Source organism: Dipodomys merriami, unplaced genomic scaffold (genome assembly GCF_024711535.1).
Source record: "Dipodomys merriami isolate MVZ:Mamm:240054 unplaced genomic scaffold, mDipMer1.0.p SCAF_15, whole genome shotgun sequence".
In the NCBI taxonomy this organism is placed as follows: domain Eukaryota; kingdom Metazoa; phylum Chordata; class Mammalia; order Rodentia; family Heteromyidae; genus Dipodomys; species Dipodomys merriami.
Window position 1 is genome coordinate 11,989,608 of NW_027202826.1, and position 17,884 is coordinate 12,007,491.

General features: G+C 41.6%; 1 protein-coding gene across 1 annotated transcript; it reads right to left on the reverse strand.

Moving 5' to 3' along the window:
- Positions 1–702: 702 nt before the first annotated feature.
- Positions 703–14,820, reverse strand: Plrg1 (pleiotropic regulator 1). Its single transcript, XM_070022252.1, has 15 exons — positions 14,706–14,820; positions 12,489–12,595; positions 11,085–11,227; positions 10,366–10,419; positions 7,877–7,970; positions 7,394–7,457; positions 7,073–7,174; positions 6,894–6,986; positions 4,910–5,059; positions 4,719–4,820; positions 4,158–4,260; positions 3,324–3,432; positions 2,386–2,525; positions 1,813–2,006; positions 703–962 (listed from the first exon to the last, which is right to left on the reverse strand). The coding sequence occupies exons 1-15, from the start codon at positions 14,712–14,714 to the stop codon at positions 903–905; spliced, it is 1,524 nt and encodes a 507-aa protein (XP_069878353.1). The 5' UTR covers positions 14,715–14,820; the 3' UTR covers positions 703–902.
- Between the last annotated feature and the right edge of the window lie 3,064 nt (positions 14,821–17,884).

The window sequence follows — 17,884 nt, forward strand, 5'->3', positions numbered from 1 at the left end:
ACAGGGGTAAAAACATGTTCCTCTTAAAAATGTCTTTTTCTCATATGGTATATAGTAATCAGTTTTGTCCTTTTTTTTTCCTTTCAGTCATAGGGCCTGAACTCTGGGCCTGGGCACTGTCCCTCAGCTCTTCAGCTCAAGACTCATGCTCCATTACTTGAGCCACAGTGACACTTCTGGATTTTTCTGCTTATGTAGTACTGAGGAACCCAGGGCCTCATGCATGCAAGGCAAGCACTCTACCACTGAGCCACCTTTGCAGCCTTATACATGTTTAAAAAGGGGATTTTTCCAATAAGTGTCAAAATATTGTCTTCAGAATAGTTATGTTCACGCTAGCGCCTGTAGCTCATCTGTAATCCTGCCTATTCAGGAGGCTCAGATCTAGAGGATCACAGTTTGAAGGCAGTGCAGGTAGAAAAGTCCTTGCCATTACATCTCCAATTAACCAACAAAACGCCAGACTGGAGGTGTGGCTCAACTGATAAGGGGACTAACAGTAAGAAAGCTGAGCGAGAGTACAGGCTCTGAGCTCAAGCCCTCAGACACACACACACACACACACACACACACACACACACACACACACACACACACACACACACACACACACACACACACACACACACACACACACACACACACACACACACACACACGTATGTGTTCAATAAACCTGCATACGTGAAATCCACATCTTACTAAGGTTACAAATGGTTTATTTCAGAAATAAAAACACAGTGGGGGCAGGGACAGTTTATTGTACAACAAAAGCAGCCACGATTCTAGCAAGCTGAGTTTCAGTTTCATATTCCTAGCCACAACACAAAATGACTGGATATTCTCATCAATGCCAAGCTTAAAAAAAAAGAAAAAGGAACCATCCTGTATACAATGTCACACTAAAATCTCTTTCGCTTGATAATCTCTGGTTTCCAGTTGACTGGATGGGTTTCTTCCGTCTGAAAACAGAAAAGCGAAATGAAGTATTATTAGACTGTTTCCTATTAGTTGGCTTCCATTTTAACCAAGTATCAATCCTAAATTATATTACTTATCAGGTCTAATAATGTTCAGACAGCGGACAGATCATGGCATCCAAGCCTAACAAAAGCTGCATGGGTTCATTCCAAGTTCACTTCACAGTTTATCATGCAAAATACAATTTCTGCTTAGATATTATGATAGCACTTAAGTGCAATTCTAGAACTAATTTGCATAGAAATTTATTCTTTGTTGTTGCACTGCACCATTTTCCCAGTAACTACAATAAGGAAAGTGAGAATAAAATAAAAGCTAAAAGTTTGCTGGCATCACTGAGACCAATATAGAAACCTAGAGAAAGATACTGTTCAAAATGACAAATACTGGGGCTCAGTGGTGGAGTGCTTGCCTTGCATGCATGAGGCCCTGGGTTTGATTCCTCAGCACCACATAAGCAGAAAAAGCCAGAAGTGGTGCTATGTCTCTAGTGGTAGAATGTTAGCCTTGAGCTGAAGAGCTGAGGGACAGCGCCCAGGCCCAGAGTTCAGGCCCCATGACCACCACCACCAACAACAAAAAGGATGACGAATACTGTTTCAGGCATAAATGTGAGACCCTATTTTAACATTAAGCAGAGTAAAAAGGACTGGAGGCATGGCTCAAGTGGTGGACAGCCCGCCTGGCAAGCACAAGGCCCTGAATTACCAATCTCAGTACTACCAAATAGGAAAGGAGTACTTTATTTCTTGTAATTAAATGAGAAGATCCTTTCCATATTGGCAAGGCTGATATTTTACCTTAAAGTACTTGTGAAATCAGAGAACTTACCGCTGTTTCATCTTCTCTGTACACTTTAATGGTTTTATCAGCTTCTGCTGTCAGTAATCGACTTTCTGATTGGTCAAAAGCACAAGCAAATATTCCTGATTCACTGTCCAATGAGCCAGGCTGCACAGCTGCATGGACTCTCTGGAAATTGTAGCCTGTTCTCCAATCCCAAAGATGCATAGTGCCATTGTCAGCTTAAAGGGAAAGAAGTGGACACATGTTAGGCCTTCCACAGGACAGCTTGACACACGTGTAGGCCTGACCATTAGCTTAAACACAGTACAGTAACAAGTACAGACACAAAGACACAGGCACTCAAACCTAACACTCAGTTTCAGAACCCCTAACCAAACTGGGCAATTCTCTAAATTAGATTTATCACATGGGAACCAAGAGGGCTAAAATATAAACTATGCCGCTATATGTGTTGTTGGTATGGAAGAACGTGTCTCAGCAGTGTGACCTATTCATGTAGTCACGGGTGACAGCTTAGAAACTTTACAAACGTCTGCTTATTTACTAACAGAAACAAACAGAAAAATAAACACATTTATCATAAAAATCTCATTTTACCTCCAGACACAAGCACTCCATCAGAATTTACAGTCAACGTGTTAATAATGGCATTATGACCAGAAAGATTTTGGATAAAACTTCCATCAGGGAATTTCCACTGCTTTATATTATCTGGAGAACCAGATGCAAATGTGTAACTGAAATAAATAAGAAATAATTAATAATGGTTTAAGTCAAATAAAAGGTGAGTTCTGTAGAGCTTAAAGTTGTATTTGCCACGTGTCATCACTGATGTTTCAGCAAAGCCTAACACCAACATGTTTGTTCCAAACGAAATCAGACTGAACTTCTACTCATTTTCCCAATGTTTCACACTGAGTTAAGAACCATCAAGATGCAAAATGACAAATCTGACATAAACGGCAAATGAATAGGCAACAATTTTGGAGAAAAGGAGAGAAAGGAGAAGATAGAGGGAAGAAGGGAAAAAAAGGGAGAGGGGAGTGAAGAAGACTGGGAAAAGGAAGGAGGGACAAAGGAAGAGGAAAAGCAAGAGGGAGGAGAGGAAAGAAAGAAGAATGTGTCAGGTAAGATCTGATCTGATAAACAATAGGCTGGGAAGCTATGCCCCGCTTTTCTAAATGCCTGCACTACAATGCTATTTTTACTTCTTTCCTCCCTCCATATATTAACATCCCCTAAGAACCACTCTATGCACGTCTCAGACACCACAGGATACTGTACTCTATGACATAAAAATCCTGCCCAGTCCTGTTACCATCTATCTTAACATGCAGCTTTTAACCATGACTTCAATCAAGTCTTCCTGAGCATTATTTGTCACTACCTAGAAGGCTTTGTAATATTATGCTGGCCATAACATGAAACAGTAGCATATGAAAAATTAAAGAAATAAAAATGACAATAGCTAACTAAATGCCAACACAGCTAATACAGTGCTAAGACCTAAGGAAGATGAGAACAGCAAAACTTACTGTCGTGGGTGTAAAACCACAGCCCTCACTGATTTCTTATGGTTTGTTAATGTCACTCTTGTCTTGCCAGCCACCAGATCCCACAATCGTATTGTGGTGTCATGGCTTCCTGTAATGAAAATACACACACACACACACACAAAGCACAAAGGCAGGCCAGGAAAAAAGAGTGTATAAATTAGATACAATAAAATATGAAGCATTCTAGATACCATACACATATAGTAAACAGAGGGAGGCCTATCACCTCCCCTATTTCCTTGAAGTTCCAAAGAGTGCAATGCTTAAAAGCATTTAAAAATTCAGATTTTAAGAATGTGATAAAATGTTTAAGTCATTGTTAAATGAACAGCTAGTGCTAATGTGAATAACATAACAAATACATGATTTTATTCCCAAGTGGAGAGGAAAAGAAAAATGCCTGATTTTTAAGTTAATAGACCAAATGATTTTGTAGTCTTTAGGATCCATTTTTTTTTTTAAGATAACATTCTTATCAGTTCAAAAAGTTACCGATCTCAGAATATTTTGTCTCCTAACTTTAATTTTCCAGATTAATAATTATACTTAATTGCATCTGACAAAAGTTTTCTAGACAGGCATTACAAGATACCATGATTGACGTATTCTATGATATGTAAAAAGTATGGGTAGTATGATCAGATGAAATCTTACAACAATTAACTTAAAATGGCCATGACTGAAATATGGCAGAGTTCAGGAAACACTATGAACACAATACCAAGCCAAGTTAAAGTGAATACAGAAAGTCTATGTACAACTACAATGCATCCTGATATGAATGGGGTACAAACGATAACGTATGAACCATACCAGTAATAATTTGGGGTTCTGCAGCCTGACACCTCACTGTAGCCACTGCATTGGTATGACCAGATAATGTGTGTACACTGGCTTTTGTTCTCACATCCCAAATCTAAAAAATACGACAGACATATTGTCAAAAAGAACATATTCCTATCTCAGGCAAGTAACTGGAAATTTACTAAACAACTGTGTCTGAACAGAGTGAAGAAAGTGCATAAATGAAAACTAATGACCTTGGCACTACAGAGAATATAGACAGGAGACAGCTGTCAAAACTAAAATAAGCAAAAAGGTCAGGGTAATGCAAGTCTAGTGACTATTATGGGACTGCTGAATACCAGAGCTTGTGGACAACTGCTGTGACACACTGGAACATGAGACTGCCACAATGCAGAGCACGTGAAACCAAAGATTAAGTGGGAAAGACTACATGTCAAGAAGCTGAGGGAGTAGGATAATTGTAACTCAAGCAACTATTCTCAGTACTCTAGCAAACAGTATAAGACTTGAATACACCAAATATGTGCACAAGATACAACACGATACGCACAGCCCTGTTCTGCCTACCCGAGCCGTTGAGTCTCGACTACAGGTGACCAGCACGTCAATTGTCGGGTGCAAATCTAAGCCATACACTGCACTCAGGTGCCCGTGGTAGTGTCGGATAACCTGGAGATGAATCAGGAAAGTTATAGCCTTGAAAATTAGAAAGACAGATAGTGGCTCGTACTATCTTTGGGCCTCCAATCCAAGCTTACCTTATTATATTCAAGGTCCCAGCATTTGACTTGCTTGTCTTCTCCACAAGAGAAGAGATAAGGGCTCCGGGTGCTCACTATCACACCCCGAACTGTGCTGATGTGCCCAGTCAATGACAGCTTCAGTTTGCCACTAGCCAAGTCCCAGATCTACAAACGAACAGTATTTATTATTTTTGCTGGTCACCACAGAGCAAAATTTTATAATCTTGGTATAAAAATTAAGTTTTTAAAAAAAAAAAAAAAAAAAAAAAACAATAAAACAGGCCTGCTGTAGTGGTTAATGTCTGTTATCTCAGCTACTTGGGATGTTGAGATGGGGAAGATTAATAGTTTGAGGCCAACCTGGGCAAAAAGTCTGCAAGACCACACCTCAACTCCAACTGCTGGATGCAGTGGTGCACAACTGCTATCCCAGCTGTGCAGGAGCCTGGGCTTGGGAGGAGGCTCAAGCTTCCAGGCCAGCCCAGGCAAAAATGTCATGAGACCTTCCATCTCTACAGAAAAGCTAGATGTGATGGCAAGCACTCTGCACCCTAGCTTCAAAGGGAAGCATATATAGGAGAGTTGTGGTCCAGGCAGACCCAAGCAAAAAGAGAGACCTTATCTCAAAAATAACCAGAATAAAAAGGCTGGAGCTAGCCAAATGTGCCCCTAAATTCCAATCCTAGCACCAGAAAAAAAAAATTATAAGTATAAAATGTCAACAATAACTCGAGACAAAATAAAAGTGGGGGAGGGACTAATAAAAAGGAATGCTTAAATAGAAAATAATTTGCAATACATCAGAGTCAATATTGCTAATAATGAAAGGCCATTACTGATAATAAAAATTTAAATTCACAGGGCTGGGAAGGTGGCTCAGTGGTAGAATGCTTGCCTTGCATGCATGAGGCCCTGGGTTCGATTCCTCAGCACCATATAAGCAAAAAGCTGGAAGTGGCGCTGTGGCTCAAGTGGTAGAGCACTAGCCTTGAGCTGAAGAGCTGAGGGACAGCGCCCAGGCCCAGAGTTCAGGCCCCACGACCAGACCCAAAATGAAATAAAATAAAATAAAAAATTTAAATTCACCAACATCAGCAACTAAGAAGCCCTATACATAGCAAACAAAGATGTAAAAAACTTTGTCCTCCCTAGAAATTCTGTATGAATGAACAGTTTAGAAAATGAAATAACCTGCTTTTGCTTATATTCTCAGAAGATTACTTCTAAAGGGCTACAAAGTCAATGCACTAAAAAGGATACTCTCAAATACACTACGACTACCAATTCACTCACTTTTTAAAAATTTATCTTTATTGTAAAGGTGATGTACAGAGGGGTTATAGTTACATAGGTCAGGTAATGAGTACATTGCTTTTTGAACAGTGTCTCCCAGTTTTTCCCCTCCTGACTCCCCTCTCCCACAACTGTATAAGTTCATTTTCAACACAATGTCTATGTCACTCTTTTTTTAAGTAGTTTGTACTTTGGGTACAAAACTATTTGACTCAACAGTTCCATTTATGACAATCTAGTATAACAAGATAAAATAAAAAGCCATAGACACAAGGACTAACATAGCAATACTTGAAATAAGAAAAATCATCAAACATTGGACTGGCTTAGTGGTAGAGTGCTTGCCTAGCATGCACGAAGCCCTGGATTCAATCCCTCAGTACCACATTAACAGGAAAAGCTAGAACTGGTGCTGTGGCTCAAGTGGTAGAGTGCTAGTCTTGAGCAAAAAGAAGCTCAGGGACAGTGCCCAAGCCTTGAGTTCCAGCCCCAGGATTGACAAAACAAAAATAAAAAATTTTGATGTTGAAAAATAGGAAAACAGGTTATAGAATAACTAAATTTTGTTTTGTAATCTTTAAAAAAATACTGCATTTTTCACAAGAATTTGCCTTTAACACAATGCTGAGGAAAAAGTTTGATGGCACAAAGAATGATTAATATTAAGAAGGATTTTTAAAAGACACACATTTACACAGCATCTTACCTTTATAGTTCTGTCAGCAGATCCAGTGACGAACCACTGATTTCCAGGCTCCACAGCAATACATCGAACCCAGCCAAGATGCCCACTGATGACCTGTATAAGAAAAGGCAGAGTGGACAGACTTGTGAAGTGGAAAGCCACCATGTTTGCTGCAGAAGAATAAATGCAGGTCTGCTCACCCTGTAGAGTTTCCATGGTGGGTGCCACTGGGGCTTGGGCATCGTAGGGGCTTTTTTAGCCATCAGTGCAGAGTTCTTGGTACTGCCAGACTCCATAAGCATCTAGATAGGAGATAGATCACATTACAATTGAAGCGTCATATTGAATGTTTCACATTAATTCAAAGGCAGTTGTTAAAATATTTTCACACTAAAAAAAAAAAATCTAAGATTGCTAATCAGAAATTTATTTTTTGTGTGTTTCTTTTGTTTTTTAAATAAAAAGATGCCTAATGTTCTGGGAATTAAGAACAGACATCATTTCTGAGGTTTGATACTTACTGAATTCATCACTGTAGGCTGTGAACGGTCAGAGGCCCCAGGTGCAGTACGATTTGCATCAACCCTGAAAAGAAAATTATCATAATTATCATAATTAAAGCCTCTAATCATATATTCCATAAAATCTTTTAAAATGTGTATACACGTGCCAGTACTAGAGCTTTAATTCAGGACCATGTGCTCTTGACTGGTTTTTTCACTCAACCACTTTAGCTACACCTCCATTTCTGGCTTTTTGCTGGTTGAGTATAAGAGTCTTTCTGCCTAGTCTGGCTTTGAACTGTGATATTCAGATCTCAGTCTCCTGAGAAGCTAGAATTGTAAGTATGAATCTCCACAGCCCAGCCATTGTAAATTTTTATAAATCCTGATAAAGGAAAATACATAATACAATTATAAAGCAACCAATTTAAAACTAAAGAAAGTAAAAATGGTAAACTATACTTTCAAGGTTTTCATGATCATACGTATAAAGCTCCATACCTGGCCTGGGAAGAAGGCAAGGCCACAGCTAAGGACTGCGCAGCGGATTCACTTGGCATTCTTTGGATCTTAGTGTCAGCTGTCAGAGCAACCCCTGGGAAAATAGCATTAGCTGCTTTTAGTAGCTACCCATCTCTCATTAAGTAGATGAAAACACATAGATGGCTATTTCCAGGCAGTCTTATTATAGTAATCTTATGTTTTGTCTTTGTTTCTACTATTTTTTCATTTTCTCTCTTTTTATTGAAAAAATGTTAGAAAATGGCAGTTAATGAAGGGTGCAAACAAGTCAACAGTATTGTATTAGTGGCAAACACAGACAACATACAACTGAAAGTGCCACCGGTCTCGTCAGCTGGTTTAAAGCATAGGATATAATATGTAGAATCTATGTGAAACAAATTATAAAGCTGTTTTGAAAAAATAGTTCTCCCAAGTCAAAAGTATACACATCAATAACAATTGTGTGTAAAGAAAAATGGTCATATACAATAAGTTTTATCTTTTTTTGTCAGTCATGAGGCTTGAACTCTGGGCCTGGGTGCTGGCCCTCAACTCTTCAGCTCAAGTGAGCACTCTACCATTTGAGCTACAGCACCACTTCTGATTTTCTGGTGGTTAACTGGAGATAAAGTCTCACGGACTTTCCTGCTTGGGCCAGCTTTGAACTGGGATCCTCAAATCTCAGCCTCCTGAGTAGCTAGGATTACAGGTGTGAGCCACTAGTGCCCAGCGTAAGTTTTATCTTGAATCCGCCAAGCAAACATGTTGAAGCAGAAATTAACACCAAGTTGGCAAGAGGCTAACAATTCTTACTCAAATGTTGCATGGCATAGAGCTATACTATATATACTCAAATGTTGCATGGCATAGAGCTATACTATATAAAGCACTACTGGGTATAAAGGAAAAAGTGTATGACTTTTAGCAAAACATCTTTTCTAGAAAAACAAATCAAAAACAAGTCAACCACCCAAGGAAGCTACCTACCATCAGATGTCAGAGATACAACTTTCATCTGTGCAGAATATTCTATTCATCCAGAATGCACTGAATTTTCAGGATAAACCACATCTTTAACATTTCTTACTTTATACATTTTAGGTTTTGTCTCTTCTCCCAATCCCACTCAGTAACTGAGCAAGGGTCTGCTTTTATTGACTATTTTTCTTTCTGTGACAAGACTGTGGTAGCACCTGGAATTTGAGGTCCATATACACTCATGACCAATACTCGCTGTGGTTAAAAACAGGACTTGGTGGACTCAGCTTCCTGTAGCTGCTTTGGTCTCTCAATGATGAAGGCCAGTTCCAGGATTATCTGTCACTGAGCCTTTTGTTGTTGTTGTTTGTGGGGCTTAAACTCAGGGTCTGGACAGTGTTCTTGAGCTCTTTGGAAATAAGTCTCACAGCCTCTCCTGCTTGGGCTGCTTTGAACCATGATCTTTAGATCTCAGCCACCTGAGTACCTAGGATTACAGGTTTGAGCCACCAGCAGCTGGCAGTCACTGAGCCTTTTAAGACTGGATGATAGCTGTCAAACAGCATCAGGATCCACCCCTGTGGGTGGATCTACTTTCCTGTGGGCCACAGAAAAGATGCTTTTCTCCTCATAGGAGATATAGATGGGCACATCTGCATTACTGCAAAATAAGGTATGCTGTACAAAGCAAGAACTGGCTTAGACTCTTGGAAAGTGCACATATAATCCCAATTCAAAGCCAGTACCGCAAGAAAACAGATGGGACAGATGCCAAGTTCTCCATGCTTGTACTTTTTCAGCATATCTTTCTGGCAGAAACATTCAGTTTTGCACAGCTATTCCACCCACTTGTCCATTTGTATAGGCTCATCTTAAATTCTGCACGGCAGCTGCACCTGTCTTGCAGCAAGAGCCACCGTCAGCCCCACAGCTGCCTCACCAACACTGCTTCTCCCAGCTAGGCCAGTTCTACCCTTCCACCAGCAATGCTATTCAAAACACATAACTTCAATTTGATCTGATCATGAACAGTATAGTTAAAGCAGGCCAAGATAATAAAGTCAAATTATGATTAAATTCAGACACAAGCTTCAAAAGCAAAAACTAAGAAGTTACTCAAGTACTAACAGGATGCTTCCAAGGATGAATATTGTAAGCACCCAATTCTTTAGTAGTTTCTATAAATACTAACCCTTTGTCCTTCACTCTGTTGTTCCAGATGTACCATTTGTGTGCCAACCTGGCCACACAACCCCACAGGTGTGTGGGCGCACGTGCGCGTGCACACACGCACATGCACCCACACAGACACACAGAGCACATTTCAATTAGACCTGCTTCTACACTAACAATTCCACCATTCTTAAGAGTTTAGATACTCACATATATATCCAAACTACCACATAATAAACCTGTGTAGGCCTGGCACAGTCTATCATCTTTGAATTTCCAACACAATGCCTACCAAGATAGAATAAGACATTTCTAAAAGGCAACAGCTCACTTACCAGGTCCTGGTGGATAAGGATGTGTACCTGTCACCAAATATTCGACTTCTTGTCCTACAAAAACATAAAAAGCAAAATATAAGTACATTAGCTGCATTTACCTTACATTATAGCACCCTCTTTTTAAATGTATCAACCCTTTTAACTGTTTCCTGGATCTCCTGGGTTCAGAATCTCAAGCCTCAGAGCCAAGCTGATCATTTTTGTTTTGGCCTCTGAAACAGCTCAGTCATTCCCCTGCCCACTCCCTGTGAGGGGTTTTAGCAAGCTCACTCCTTCATATTCCTTCATATATTGTAATGGTATGTAAAGGTCTTCCTATCAAATGATAATCCACTCTGGTTTTCTTCTAAGCGAACAGATTCAAGTGGAATCCTGGATTCTCTTGATTCGATACAATGTCAGTAACTGACTTTCATCTTTCTGAAATATAGCCATGATAGACTGAAAGAGGGTAGAATTAGTCTCTAAATTTCTCCCTTAATCTCCACCATGTCCTTCACACAGTAAGAAATTTCTGCCAGCTTTACACTGCAATACTTTTATTTTCTATAATAAAAATTCCATACTCTAACAACCTCAGTTACTACTCTCATGACTAAGTCAAGACTTCTATTATAATACTAGTACAACCACAAAATATTGTATTACAACTAGACCCTCAAGGAGAGGCACTAATAAGGCACTTTAAAAATGCACACAATCAAGCCCTGACGCACCTTGATTGGCAGGATACTGCTTATGTCCATAGGAATCCGCTGCATTCTGAGCACCCTTCTCTTTAAGATTTTCTTTTGAAGTAGGCATATGTAACACAGGACCGTACTCATTACGGAGTTTGATTGCCATTTTTCGCTTGTGACTATTGAAAGAGTATAAACATAAGATGTAACTTCAAATATATTTACCAATGCAAATATTTACAGATAGCCAAGTAAAAAGTGCTCAAATAGTTTAAGTAATCTCCATCAAGCATAAAAATCTAGTAGGATTCTAAGTATTTTAAAGAATCAAAAATTTCCAAGTTCATTTCCACACCATCTATATTTGCTTTGGCTCACAATCCATCATATAACATTCATTAAACCTAAATGCAATGCATTTCATGATGCGTTCTCAAGAATCCAACTGATTCAAAAAAACTAATATATCCTTTAAAAAGCAGGAAAGTCTGTGAGACTCTTATCTCCAATAAACCACTAGAAAACCAGAAGTGGCGCTGTGGCTCAAGCGGTTGAGCGCTCGCCTTGAGCTGAAGAGCTGAGTGACAGCACCCAGGCCCAGAGTTCAAGCCCCACGACCGACAAAAAAAAAAAAAAAGCTTCAGTCAATACATGCAACATGTTTATTTTCAATATGTTTAAATGTCTAAACATAAAAAGTATTAATTTATAGCAACCTGCAATAGATGTGTATTTATAGAAAGGGTTGTTGAACTGATCAAACTACTTAATTAGTTCAATATTTTAAAAAAGAAATGCACTCATTTTACTTTTAAGAGAAATCCACCTTTGGGGTCAGATTAGGAAAGATCTTTCAAGCTTTCCACATTTATGCCCTAGTAACATAGGGCCCAAAAAAGGTTTTAGGTAACAAAAACAATGTCATGTTATAAATATATAGGCTTCTTCGATGAAGTAAGAAAATTAATTAAGTAAAATAATGTTTAAAGACAAAGAAGGAACACTGCACATAAATGCATTCCTAGATGGAAACTGGAGATATGAACCAAAATGTGCCATCACTCAAAAATCTTTGTCATACTGACAAGAAGAGATGGGAGTGGAAGTACTGGCCAGGTTACAATATAAACTCAGCAAGGCCCTGGGAACAGTGAGAAGCTGATAACCCAAAGGGACTGAGGATAAAATAAAACACCCAAAAGGGACTCATTTACTGAGTATTTGTTAAATGTGATCAAATGGATTTTTGTTGTAAAAGGTAAAGCCCCCCTCCCCCCAAAAAAAGTTAAACCAATTTAAATTATGTCAGAATGCTGCCTGTCACTGAACAGATAACCTCTCCATGTTAGTTCTACTTTTTAGACCTTTGACAGCTCCCTTTCCCCTCTCTTTTCTATATATTAGAAAATACTTTAGTGACTGAACAAGAACTCCACCCACCTCTCTTCATCCAAAGGCACAGGTTTCCCATTATCAGCTACAAACATGTCATGGGTCCTCTTCAATGATCTGAACACAAGAGTGTGCACAGAATGCTTCTGAACCTCCTAAAAAGAGAGTGTAATTATATTTCTAGATACCAATCACCCGTATGACAACCTATATTAAAACCAAACTAGAACTGGGGAATATGCCTCTCATGTATGAAGCCCAGGGTTCCATTCCTCAGAGCCATAGATACAGAAAAAGCCGGAAGTGGCGCTGTGGCAAGTGGTAGAGTGCTAGCCTGGAGCAAAAGAAGCTCAGGGACAGGGCCCAGGCCTCTGAGTTCAAGCCCAGGGCTGGCAAAAGAAAGAAGAAAGAAAGAAAGAAAGAAAGAAAGAAAGAAAGAAAGAAAGAAAGAAAGAAAGAAAGAAAGAAAGAAAGAAAGAAAGAAAGAAAGAAAGAAAGGAAAGAAAAGAAAGAAAGAAAGAAAGAAAGAAAGAAAGAAAGAAAGAAAGAAGGAAGGAAGGAAGGAAGGAAGAAATTGAGTCTTTGCTGGGCACTGGTGGCTCATACCTGTAATCCTAGCTATTCAGAAGGCTGAGATCTGAGGATTGAGGTTCAAAGCCAGCCCAGGCAGGAAAGTCCGTGAAACTCTTATCTCCAATAAACCACCAGAAAACAGGAAGTGGTGCTGTAGCTCAAGTGGTAGAGTGCTAACCTTGAGCTGAAGAGCTGAGGGACAACACTCAGGCCCAGAGTTCAAGCCCCACCACCGACCAAAAAAAAAAAAACAAAAACCACCAGAAAACAGGAAGTGGCACTGTGGCTCAAGTGGCAAAGCGCTAGTTTTGAGCTGAAGAGCTGAGGGTCAGCACCCAGGCCCAGAGTTCAAGCCCCATGATCAACAACAACAACAACAAAGTAGGCTGGGATGTAACTCAGTGGCAAAGCGCTTGCCTAGAAGTACAACGTCCTGGATTTGAGCACCAGTACCAAAAAAGTAGAGACCAAAAAATACAGTTAAAAAAAAAAAGAGCCAAACTAGTTACACACTTTACATGTTTAAAAGAGTAAAAAGCTTTATACAAGTAGCGCACAAAAGCAGTCAAGTTTAGAGAGAAGAGCTCCTTCTTGGCCAGAGCACTAGGCATAGCGACTGAGTAGTGCCTGGGATAAATGTATGTTATTCAGTGATCATTGTCGTTATTCTCTATGTCCAGCAGGTACTGTGCTAGGAGCTAACAAGAGGATAATAAAAAGGCTGTCGTGAGCTCTGTGCTTAGGGGGCAAGAGACAAAAATAAGCAAAATAATTTCACACTTTGGGAAGCGCAATGAAGAAACGCCAGAGGCTGAGGTAGAGAAGGAAAACTAAATATAATTACGAATCATCTCTCTGAGGTATTGAAGCTGAGAACGAACGCCCTTTTATAGGCTAAAGGCAAGAACAATTCCAGCAGGGGGAAATGTCAGGCCCCTAAGTGTCCAGCAACTGAGCTACAGCCAGAAACGCAGCCCGGTCGTCTCCTGGATGACAGGGAAGGTTGGATTGTCAGATGAAGCTTCAAAAGGCAGCCAGATTAGAAAAGGTCTTTCGAGCCTTCCACGTCCATGTCTTACAGAGGGACCCCCCCCAAAAAAAAGGTTTTTAGGTAACAGAATTAAGGCCATCTTACAAAAAGCAAACCATAGAGCAGAAATGGAAGCGACGAAGCTCACGCGCCAGGCTACGCAAAAGAGGAGGTCAATCAGAAACAAACAAAAACATGGTGGAGACTGCTGTGGATCTGGGGCGGGGTGCACGCACCCGAGCAACACCTGGGCGAGGGCGGGCTAGGCCTGCCGGACAGAAAGACGGCCACGAGCCAGGGCAAGATGCAAAGGCGCCCGCGCGGCGGCCTTTCCTGGGACGGCGATGAACTGAGGGCGCCGTGGGCGCTGGACAGGAGAGCACAGGGCCCGGGGCGGCGTCCAGTCCCCCAGGGGCCCGAGCGAGCCGGGCTGCCCCAGGGCCCGGCCGCCTGGCAGACCCCTCCCCCCGGGGCAGACCCTCAGGCCCGCCCCCCCCCCCACGGCCCGGGCTCAGATCCGGGGCCTCGGGCTCGCAGCCTGGCCCGCTTCCACCCCGAGACCACCGGGCCCCGGCCCGCAGCCCCTTCCGCACTCTCCACCCGCGAGCACAGACAGCCAGCCCGCAGAGACGCGAGTCCCGGGCGCCCCGGCGTCCGCCTACCTCGACCATGGTGCCGCCGTGCCGCCCACCCCGACAGCCGCCCGGACACGCCGACCCCCGACGCGCGGACCGCGGCCTCCGCGGCGCAGCCCCTTCAGAATTGGAGGCCGCCGGATATGACGTAGCCCGCGCACGCGCGCGCGCACAAGCTTCTCGGCGGCCGCCCGTAGGGTAAAGAGGCGGGCCTTCAACCACCTCGGGGTCAAGGGGCGGGTCTTCCTCTCCGGGGGCCGCCCCCTAGGGGCGGAGCTTCGAGCTCTGCTGTCAACCAGGCCAAGTGAGGAGCTTTTCACCGCCAGTGGAGGAAATAGCTGCTTTGGTGATTGGTATCGTTTTGTTTTCTACCCAGGCAGAAATCCGCCGCTTGTGATCAGTGATGCCCGGATGTTGCCCTCTGTTTTCCTTCTTTCTTTTCTAAAGGCTGAGCGCCAGGGGCTCACGCCTGTAATCCCAGCCACTCGGGAGGCTGAGATCTGAGGATGGCGGTCCGAAGCCAGCTGGGGCAGAAAGGCTGTGAGACTCGTATCTCCACTTAACCACCAAAAAGCCAGAAATGGTGCTGTGGCTCAAGTGGTAGAGCGCCAGCCTTGAACCGAAGAGCTCAGGGAGGCCCCCAAGTCCAGCCCCCTGTCCCTCGTCCCCCCACACACACACACCAAAAAGTAAGGTCGGCCTTGGCTGTGAAAGGGAAACATGTAATGGGTCCTCCCCCTCCCTTAGCTATAATTAGTTTCACTGACCCTGTCCCAAAAAGCACACAGCATAGAGTGGGGAAAATATCTAACAGACATTCTGATGTAAGTCAATCATCCTATTTAGAAATCCAGTGGTTTTTATTAAAGACAGGAAGGTTATGTTTTCACTGGAAATACAGTCATTTCTGAACTGTGACTTTGGCTTAAATAATTTTTTCCCTATAAACATGACCAATGGTCACTCGCTTCTATATGCTCAGGAGGCTGAGATCTTACAATCATAATTCAAAGCCAGCACAGGCAGACAAATCCAGGAGACTCATTTCCAATTAAACATTAAAAAACTGGAAATGGAGGCTTGTCTCAAAGGACAGAACACCTTGTTGATGAAAAAACAAGTGAGAGACCACAAGGCCCTGAGTTCAAGCTCAAGTATCTCTCTCTCTCTCTTTCTCTCTCTCTCTCTCTCTCTCACACACACACACACACACACACTCACACATACACACTCAAACATAAGAAAAGCAGTCAATAATGATAAACCTTGCAAAAGAATGACATCATCATTATTAAAACACATATCTAGGGAATTAAATCATTGCTTAGTGATATAACTATAAAAGAGTACATGATTAAAGACGACAAGCTATAGAAATAAAAGCAAAATCCTGACATACCTATGTAGAATAATAACTGGTTGATCTATTAACTTGGTAAATATTTAGTCATTCTATGAACATTTCCTTTATAAACTCTGATTCATAAAAATATTCTAGTGATTGATATATACTTCCCTAGACCTTGTTATTTTTAAGAACACTCTTGAATTTATGAAATTCATCTTAGAAAAATGAACATCTCATCTACTTTTGGGATTCCTGAATTACATATATCTAGAAAAACTTTGTATTTATATAGGAACCCGAATTTGTGCTTATTTGCTCATCCCACCTCACCCCAACTTCCAGGAATCTATGCTTTATTTGATTGGGATGGAAACCAGGAAGGACCCCAATAATGTTTAAAAAAAAAAAAATCCCCATCCGAGGTGACATCCTGCAATGCCCTACTTGAACAGTGGGGGTCAGCATTTCCCTTCACAAGGACTCAGAGGCATGACCTTTAAACAGCAAATAATTTTAATATAAATACTAATATTATATCTTGATGTGTGAAACTAATTGTGCAATATCAATCAAAGACTTTGTTCATTATCCAAGCTTTTCAAGGGTACAACAAAGAAAATAATTTTCTTTTCCTTCCAATAGTGAGTCCTTTACATTTGAGCACGGACAGGTAAGTTATAAGTGGAAGGTATTTTAGCTAAGTGACAGTTGGCCTGGCTGCATGAAATGAAATAACTGCATGCGTATAACCCCCAAGTCAGAAGTCAGACCAGACATCATCTATTCCCCATTTGATCTAAATTAATTCTCCCCAGAGAAAGCCTGGTTCCCAAAGGATGAGGAAAACAGACTGAATTACTGAAGAAAGAAGAGGATGGAAGGAGAACTTCACATCCTGTCTCCAGTGAGTGCTGTTCATCATCCTGCAGCCAGCCCATTTCCCAGCTTGCTCTCTCCCACTTACCTACGTGCCCACCCCTATCTGGGTGTGGATGATGAGGGTTTTTCTATCACCTTTCCCTCCTCTCCGTAGTATGCTTTCCATGTCATTAGAAATCAGCCTCTTTGGGGAGTTGAACTAAAGGCCTTGCATTTACTGGGCAAGCACGTGAGCCACACCTCCAGCCTTTTTCTTTTGCTTTCCTTTTCCTTTTCCTTTAGTGAACATCCTCTGCCTATAGCGTTCCTGTTTCTCATCAAGCTGCAGCTTTTTTTTTTTCTTTAGTTGTGCTGCTGGAGTTTGAACTCGGGGCCTTGCCCATGCTAGGTAGGTGCTCTGCCACCAAAACCATCCACGTCAATCAAAGCTAGCTCTCTTTTTGTGCTAGATATTTTTATTTCACAGAAGAGATCAGATGTGTCTGTTAGAAACTGGATGTGTATAGGAAATGATTTAAAAAACTTCTATGAGCTTAAATTTAAGACTTGAAAAGTAGCCATGCCCTTGACGCGCCCACCTGCAATCTCAGCTACTCAGGGGTTGAGCTCTGAGAGATGAAAGAGCAAAACCATCCAAACCATCCTCACCTGCCTCGGGCTCAATTATTGGGAGTACTTTCCCTCTCCACACAAAGCCTCAGCGGTTTGTGGGCCCCTTCTTTCTTGTTTGCCAGTGTCCCCACTCTTTGCACACTACCTGTCATAAGGTAAGAGTTCTGTGAATAGTCCCGAAATTGCAGGTTTTGTGCAGAGCAGATCTGCCATGAATCATAAAAGCAACAAGTGTATGGACATATATTGACAACCAGTGCCCGCAAGCCTTGCCTTTCCTGCCAGAAAGCTGCTAGATGGGACAGATTATCTGTTTTCTGTCACTGATTTACTGCCCTTGAGTTCTGTAACAAGATCAGCGAACACA

Bases quoted from the DNA above. Each gene is read 5' to 3' on its own strand.
- Plrg1 (XM_070022252.1), bottom strand. The intron at 7,971-10,365 runs GTAAGTGAGCTG...CTATTTTCCCAG, and splicing joins TCCTTATCCACCAGGACCTG to GGGTTGCTCTGACAGCTGAC. The intron at 7,458-7,876 runs GTATGGAGCTTT...TTTTCTTTTCAG, and splicing joins TTGCCTTCTTCCCAGGCCAG to GGTTGATGCAAATCGTACTG.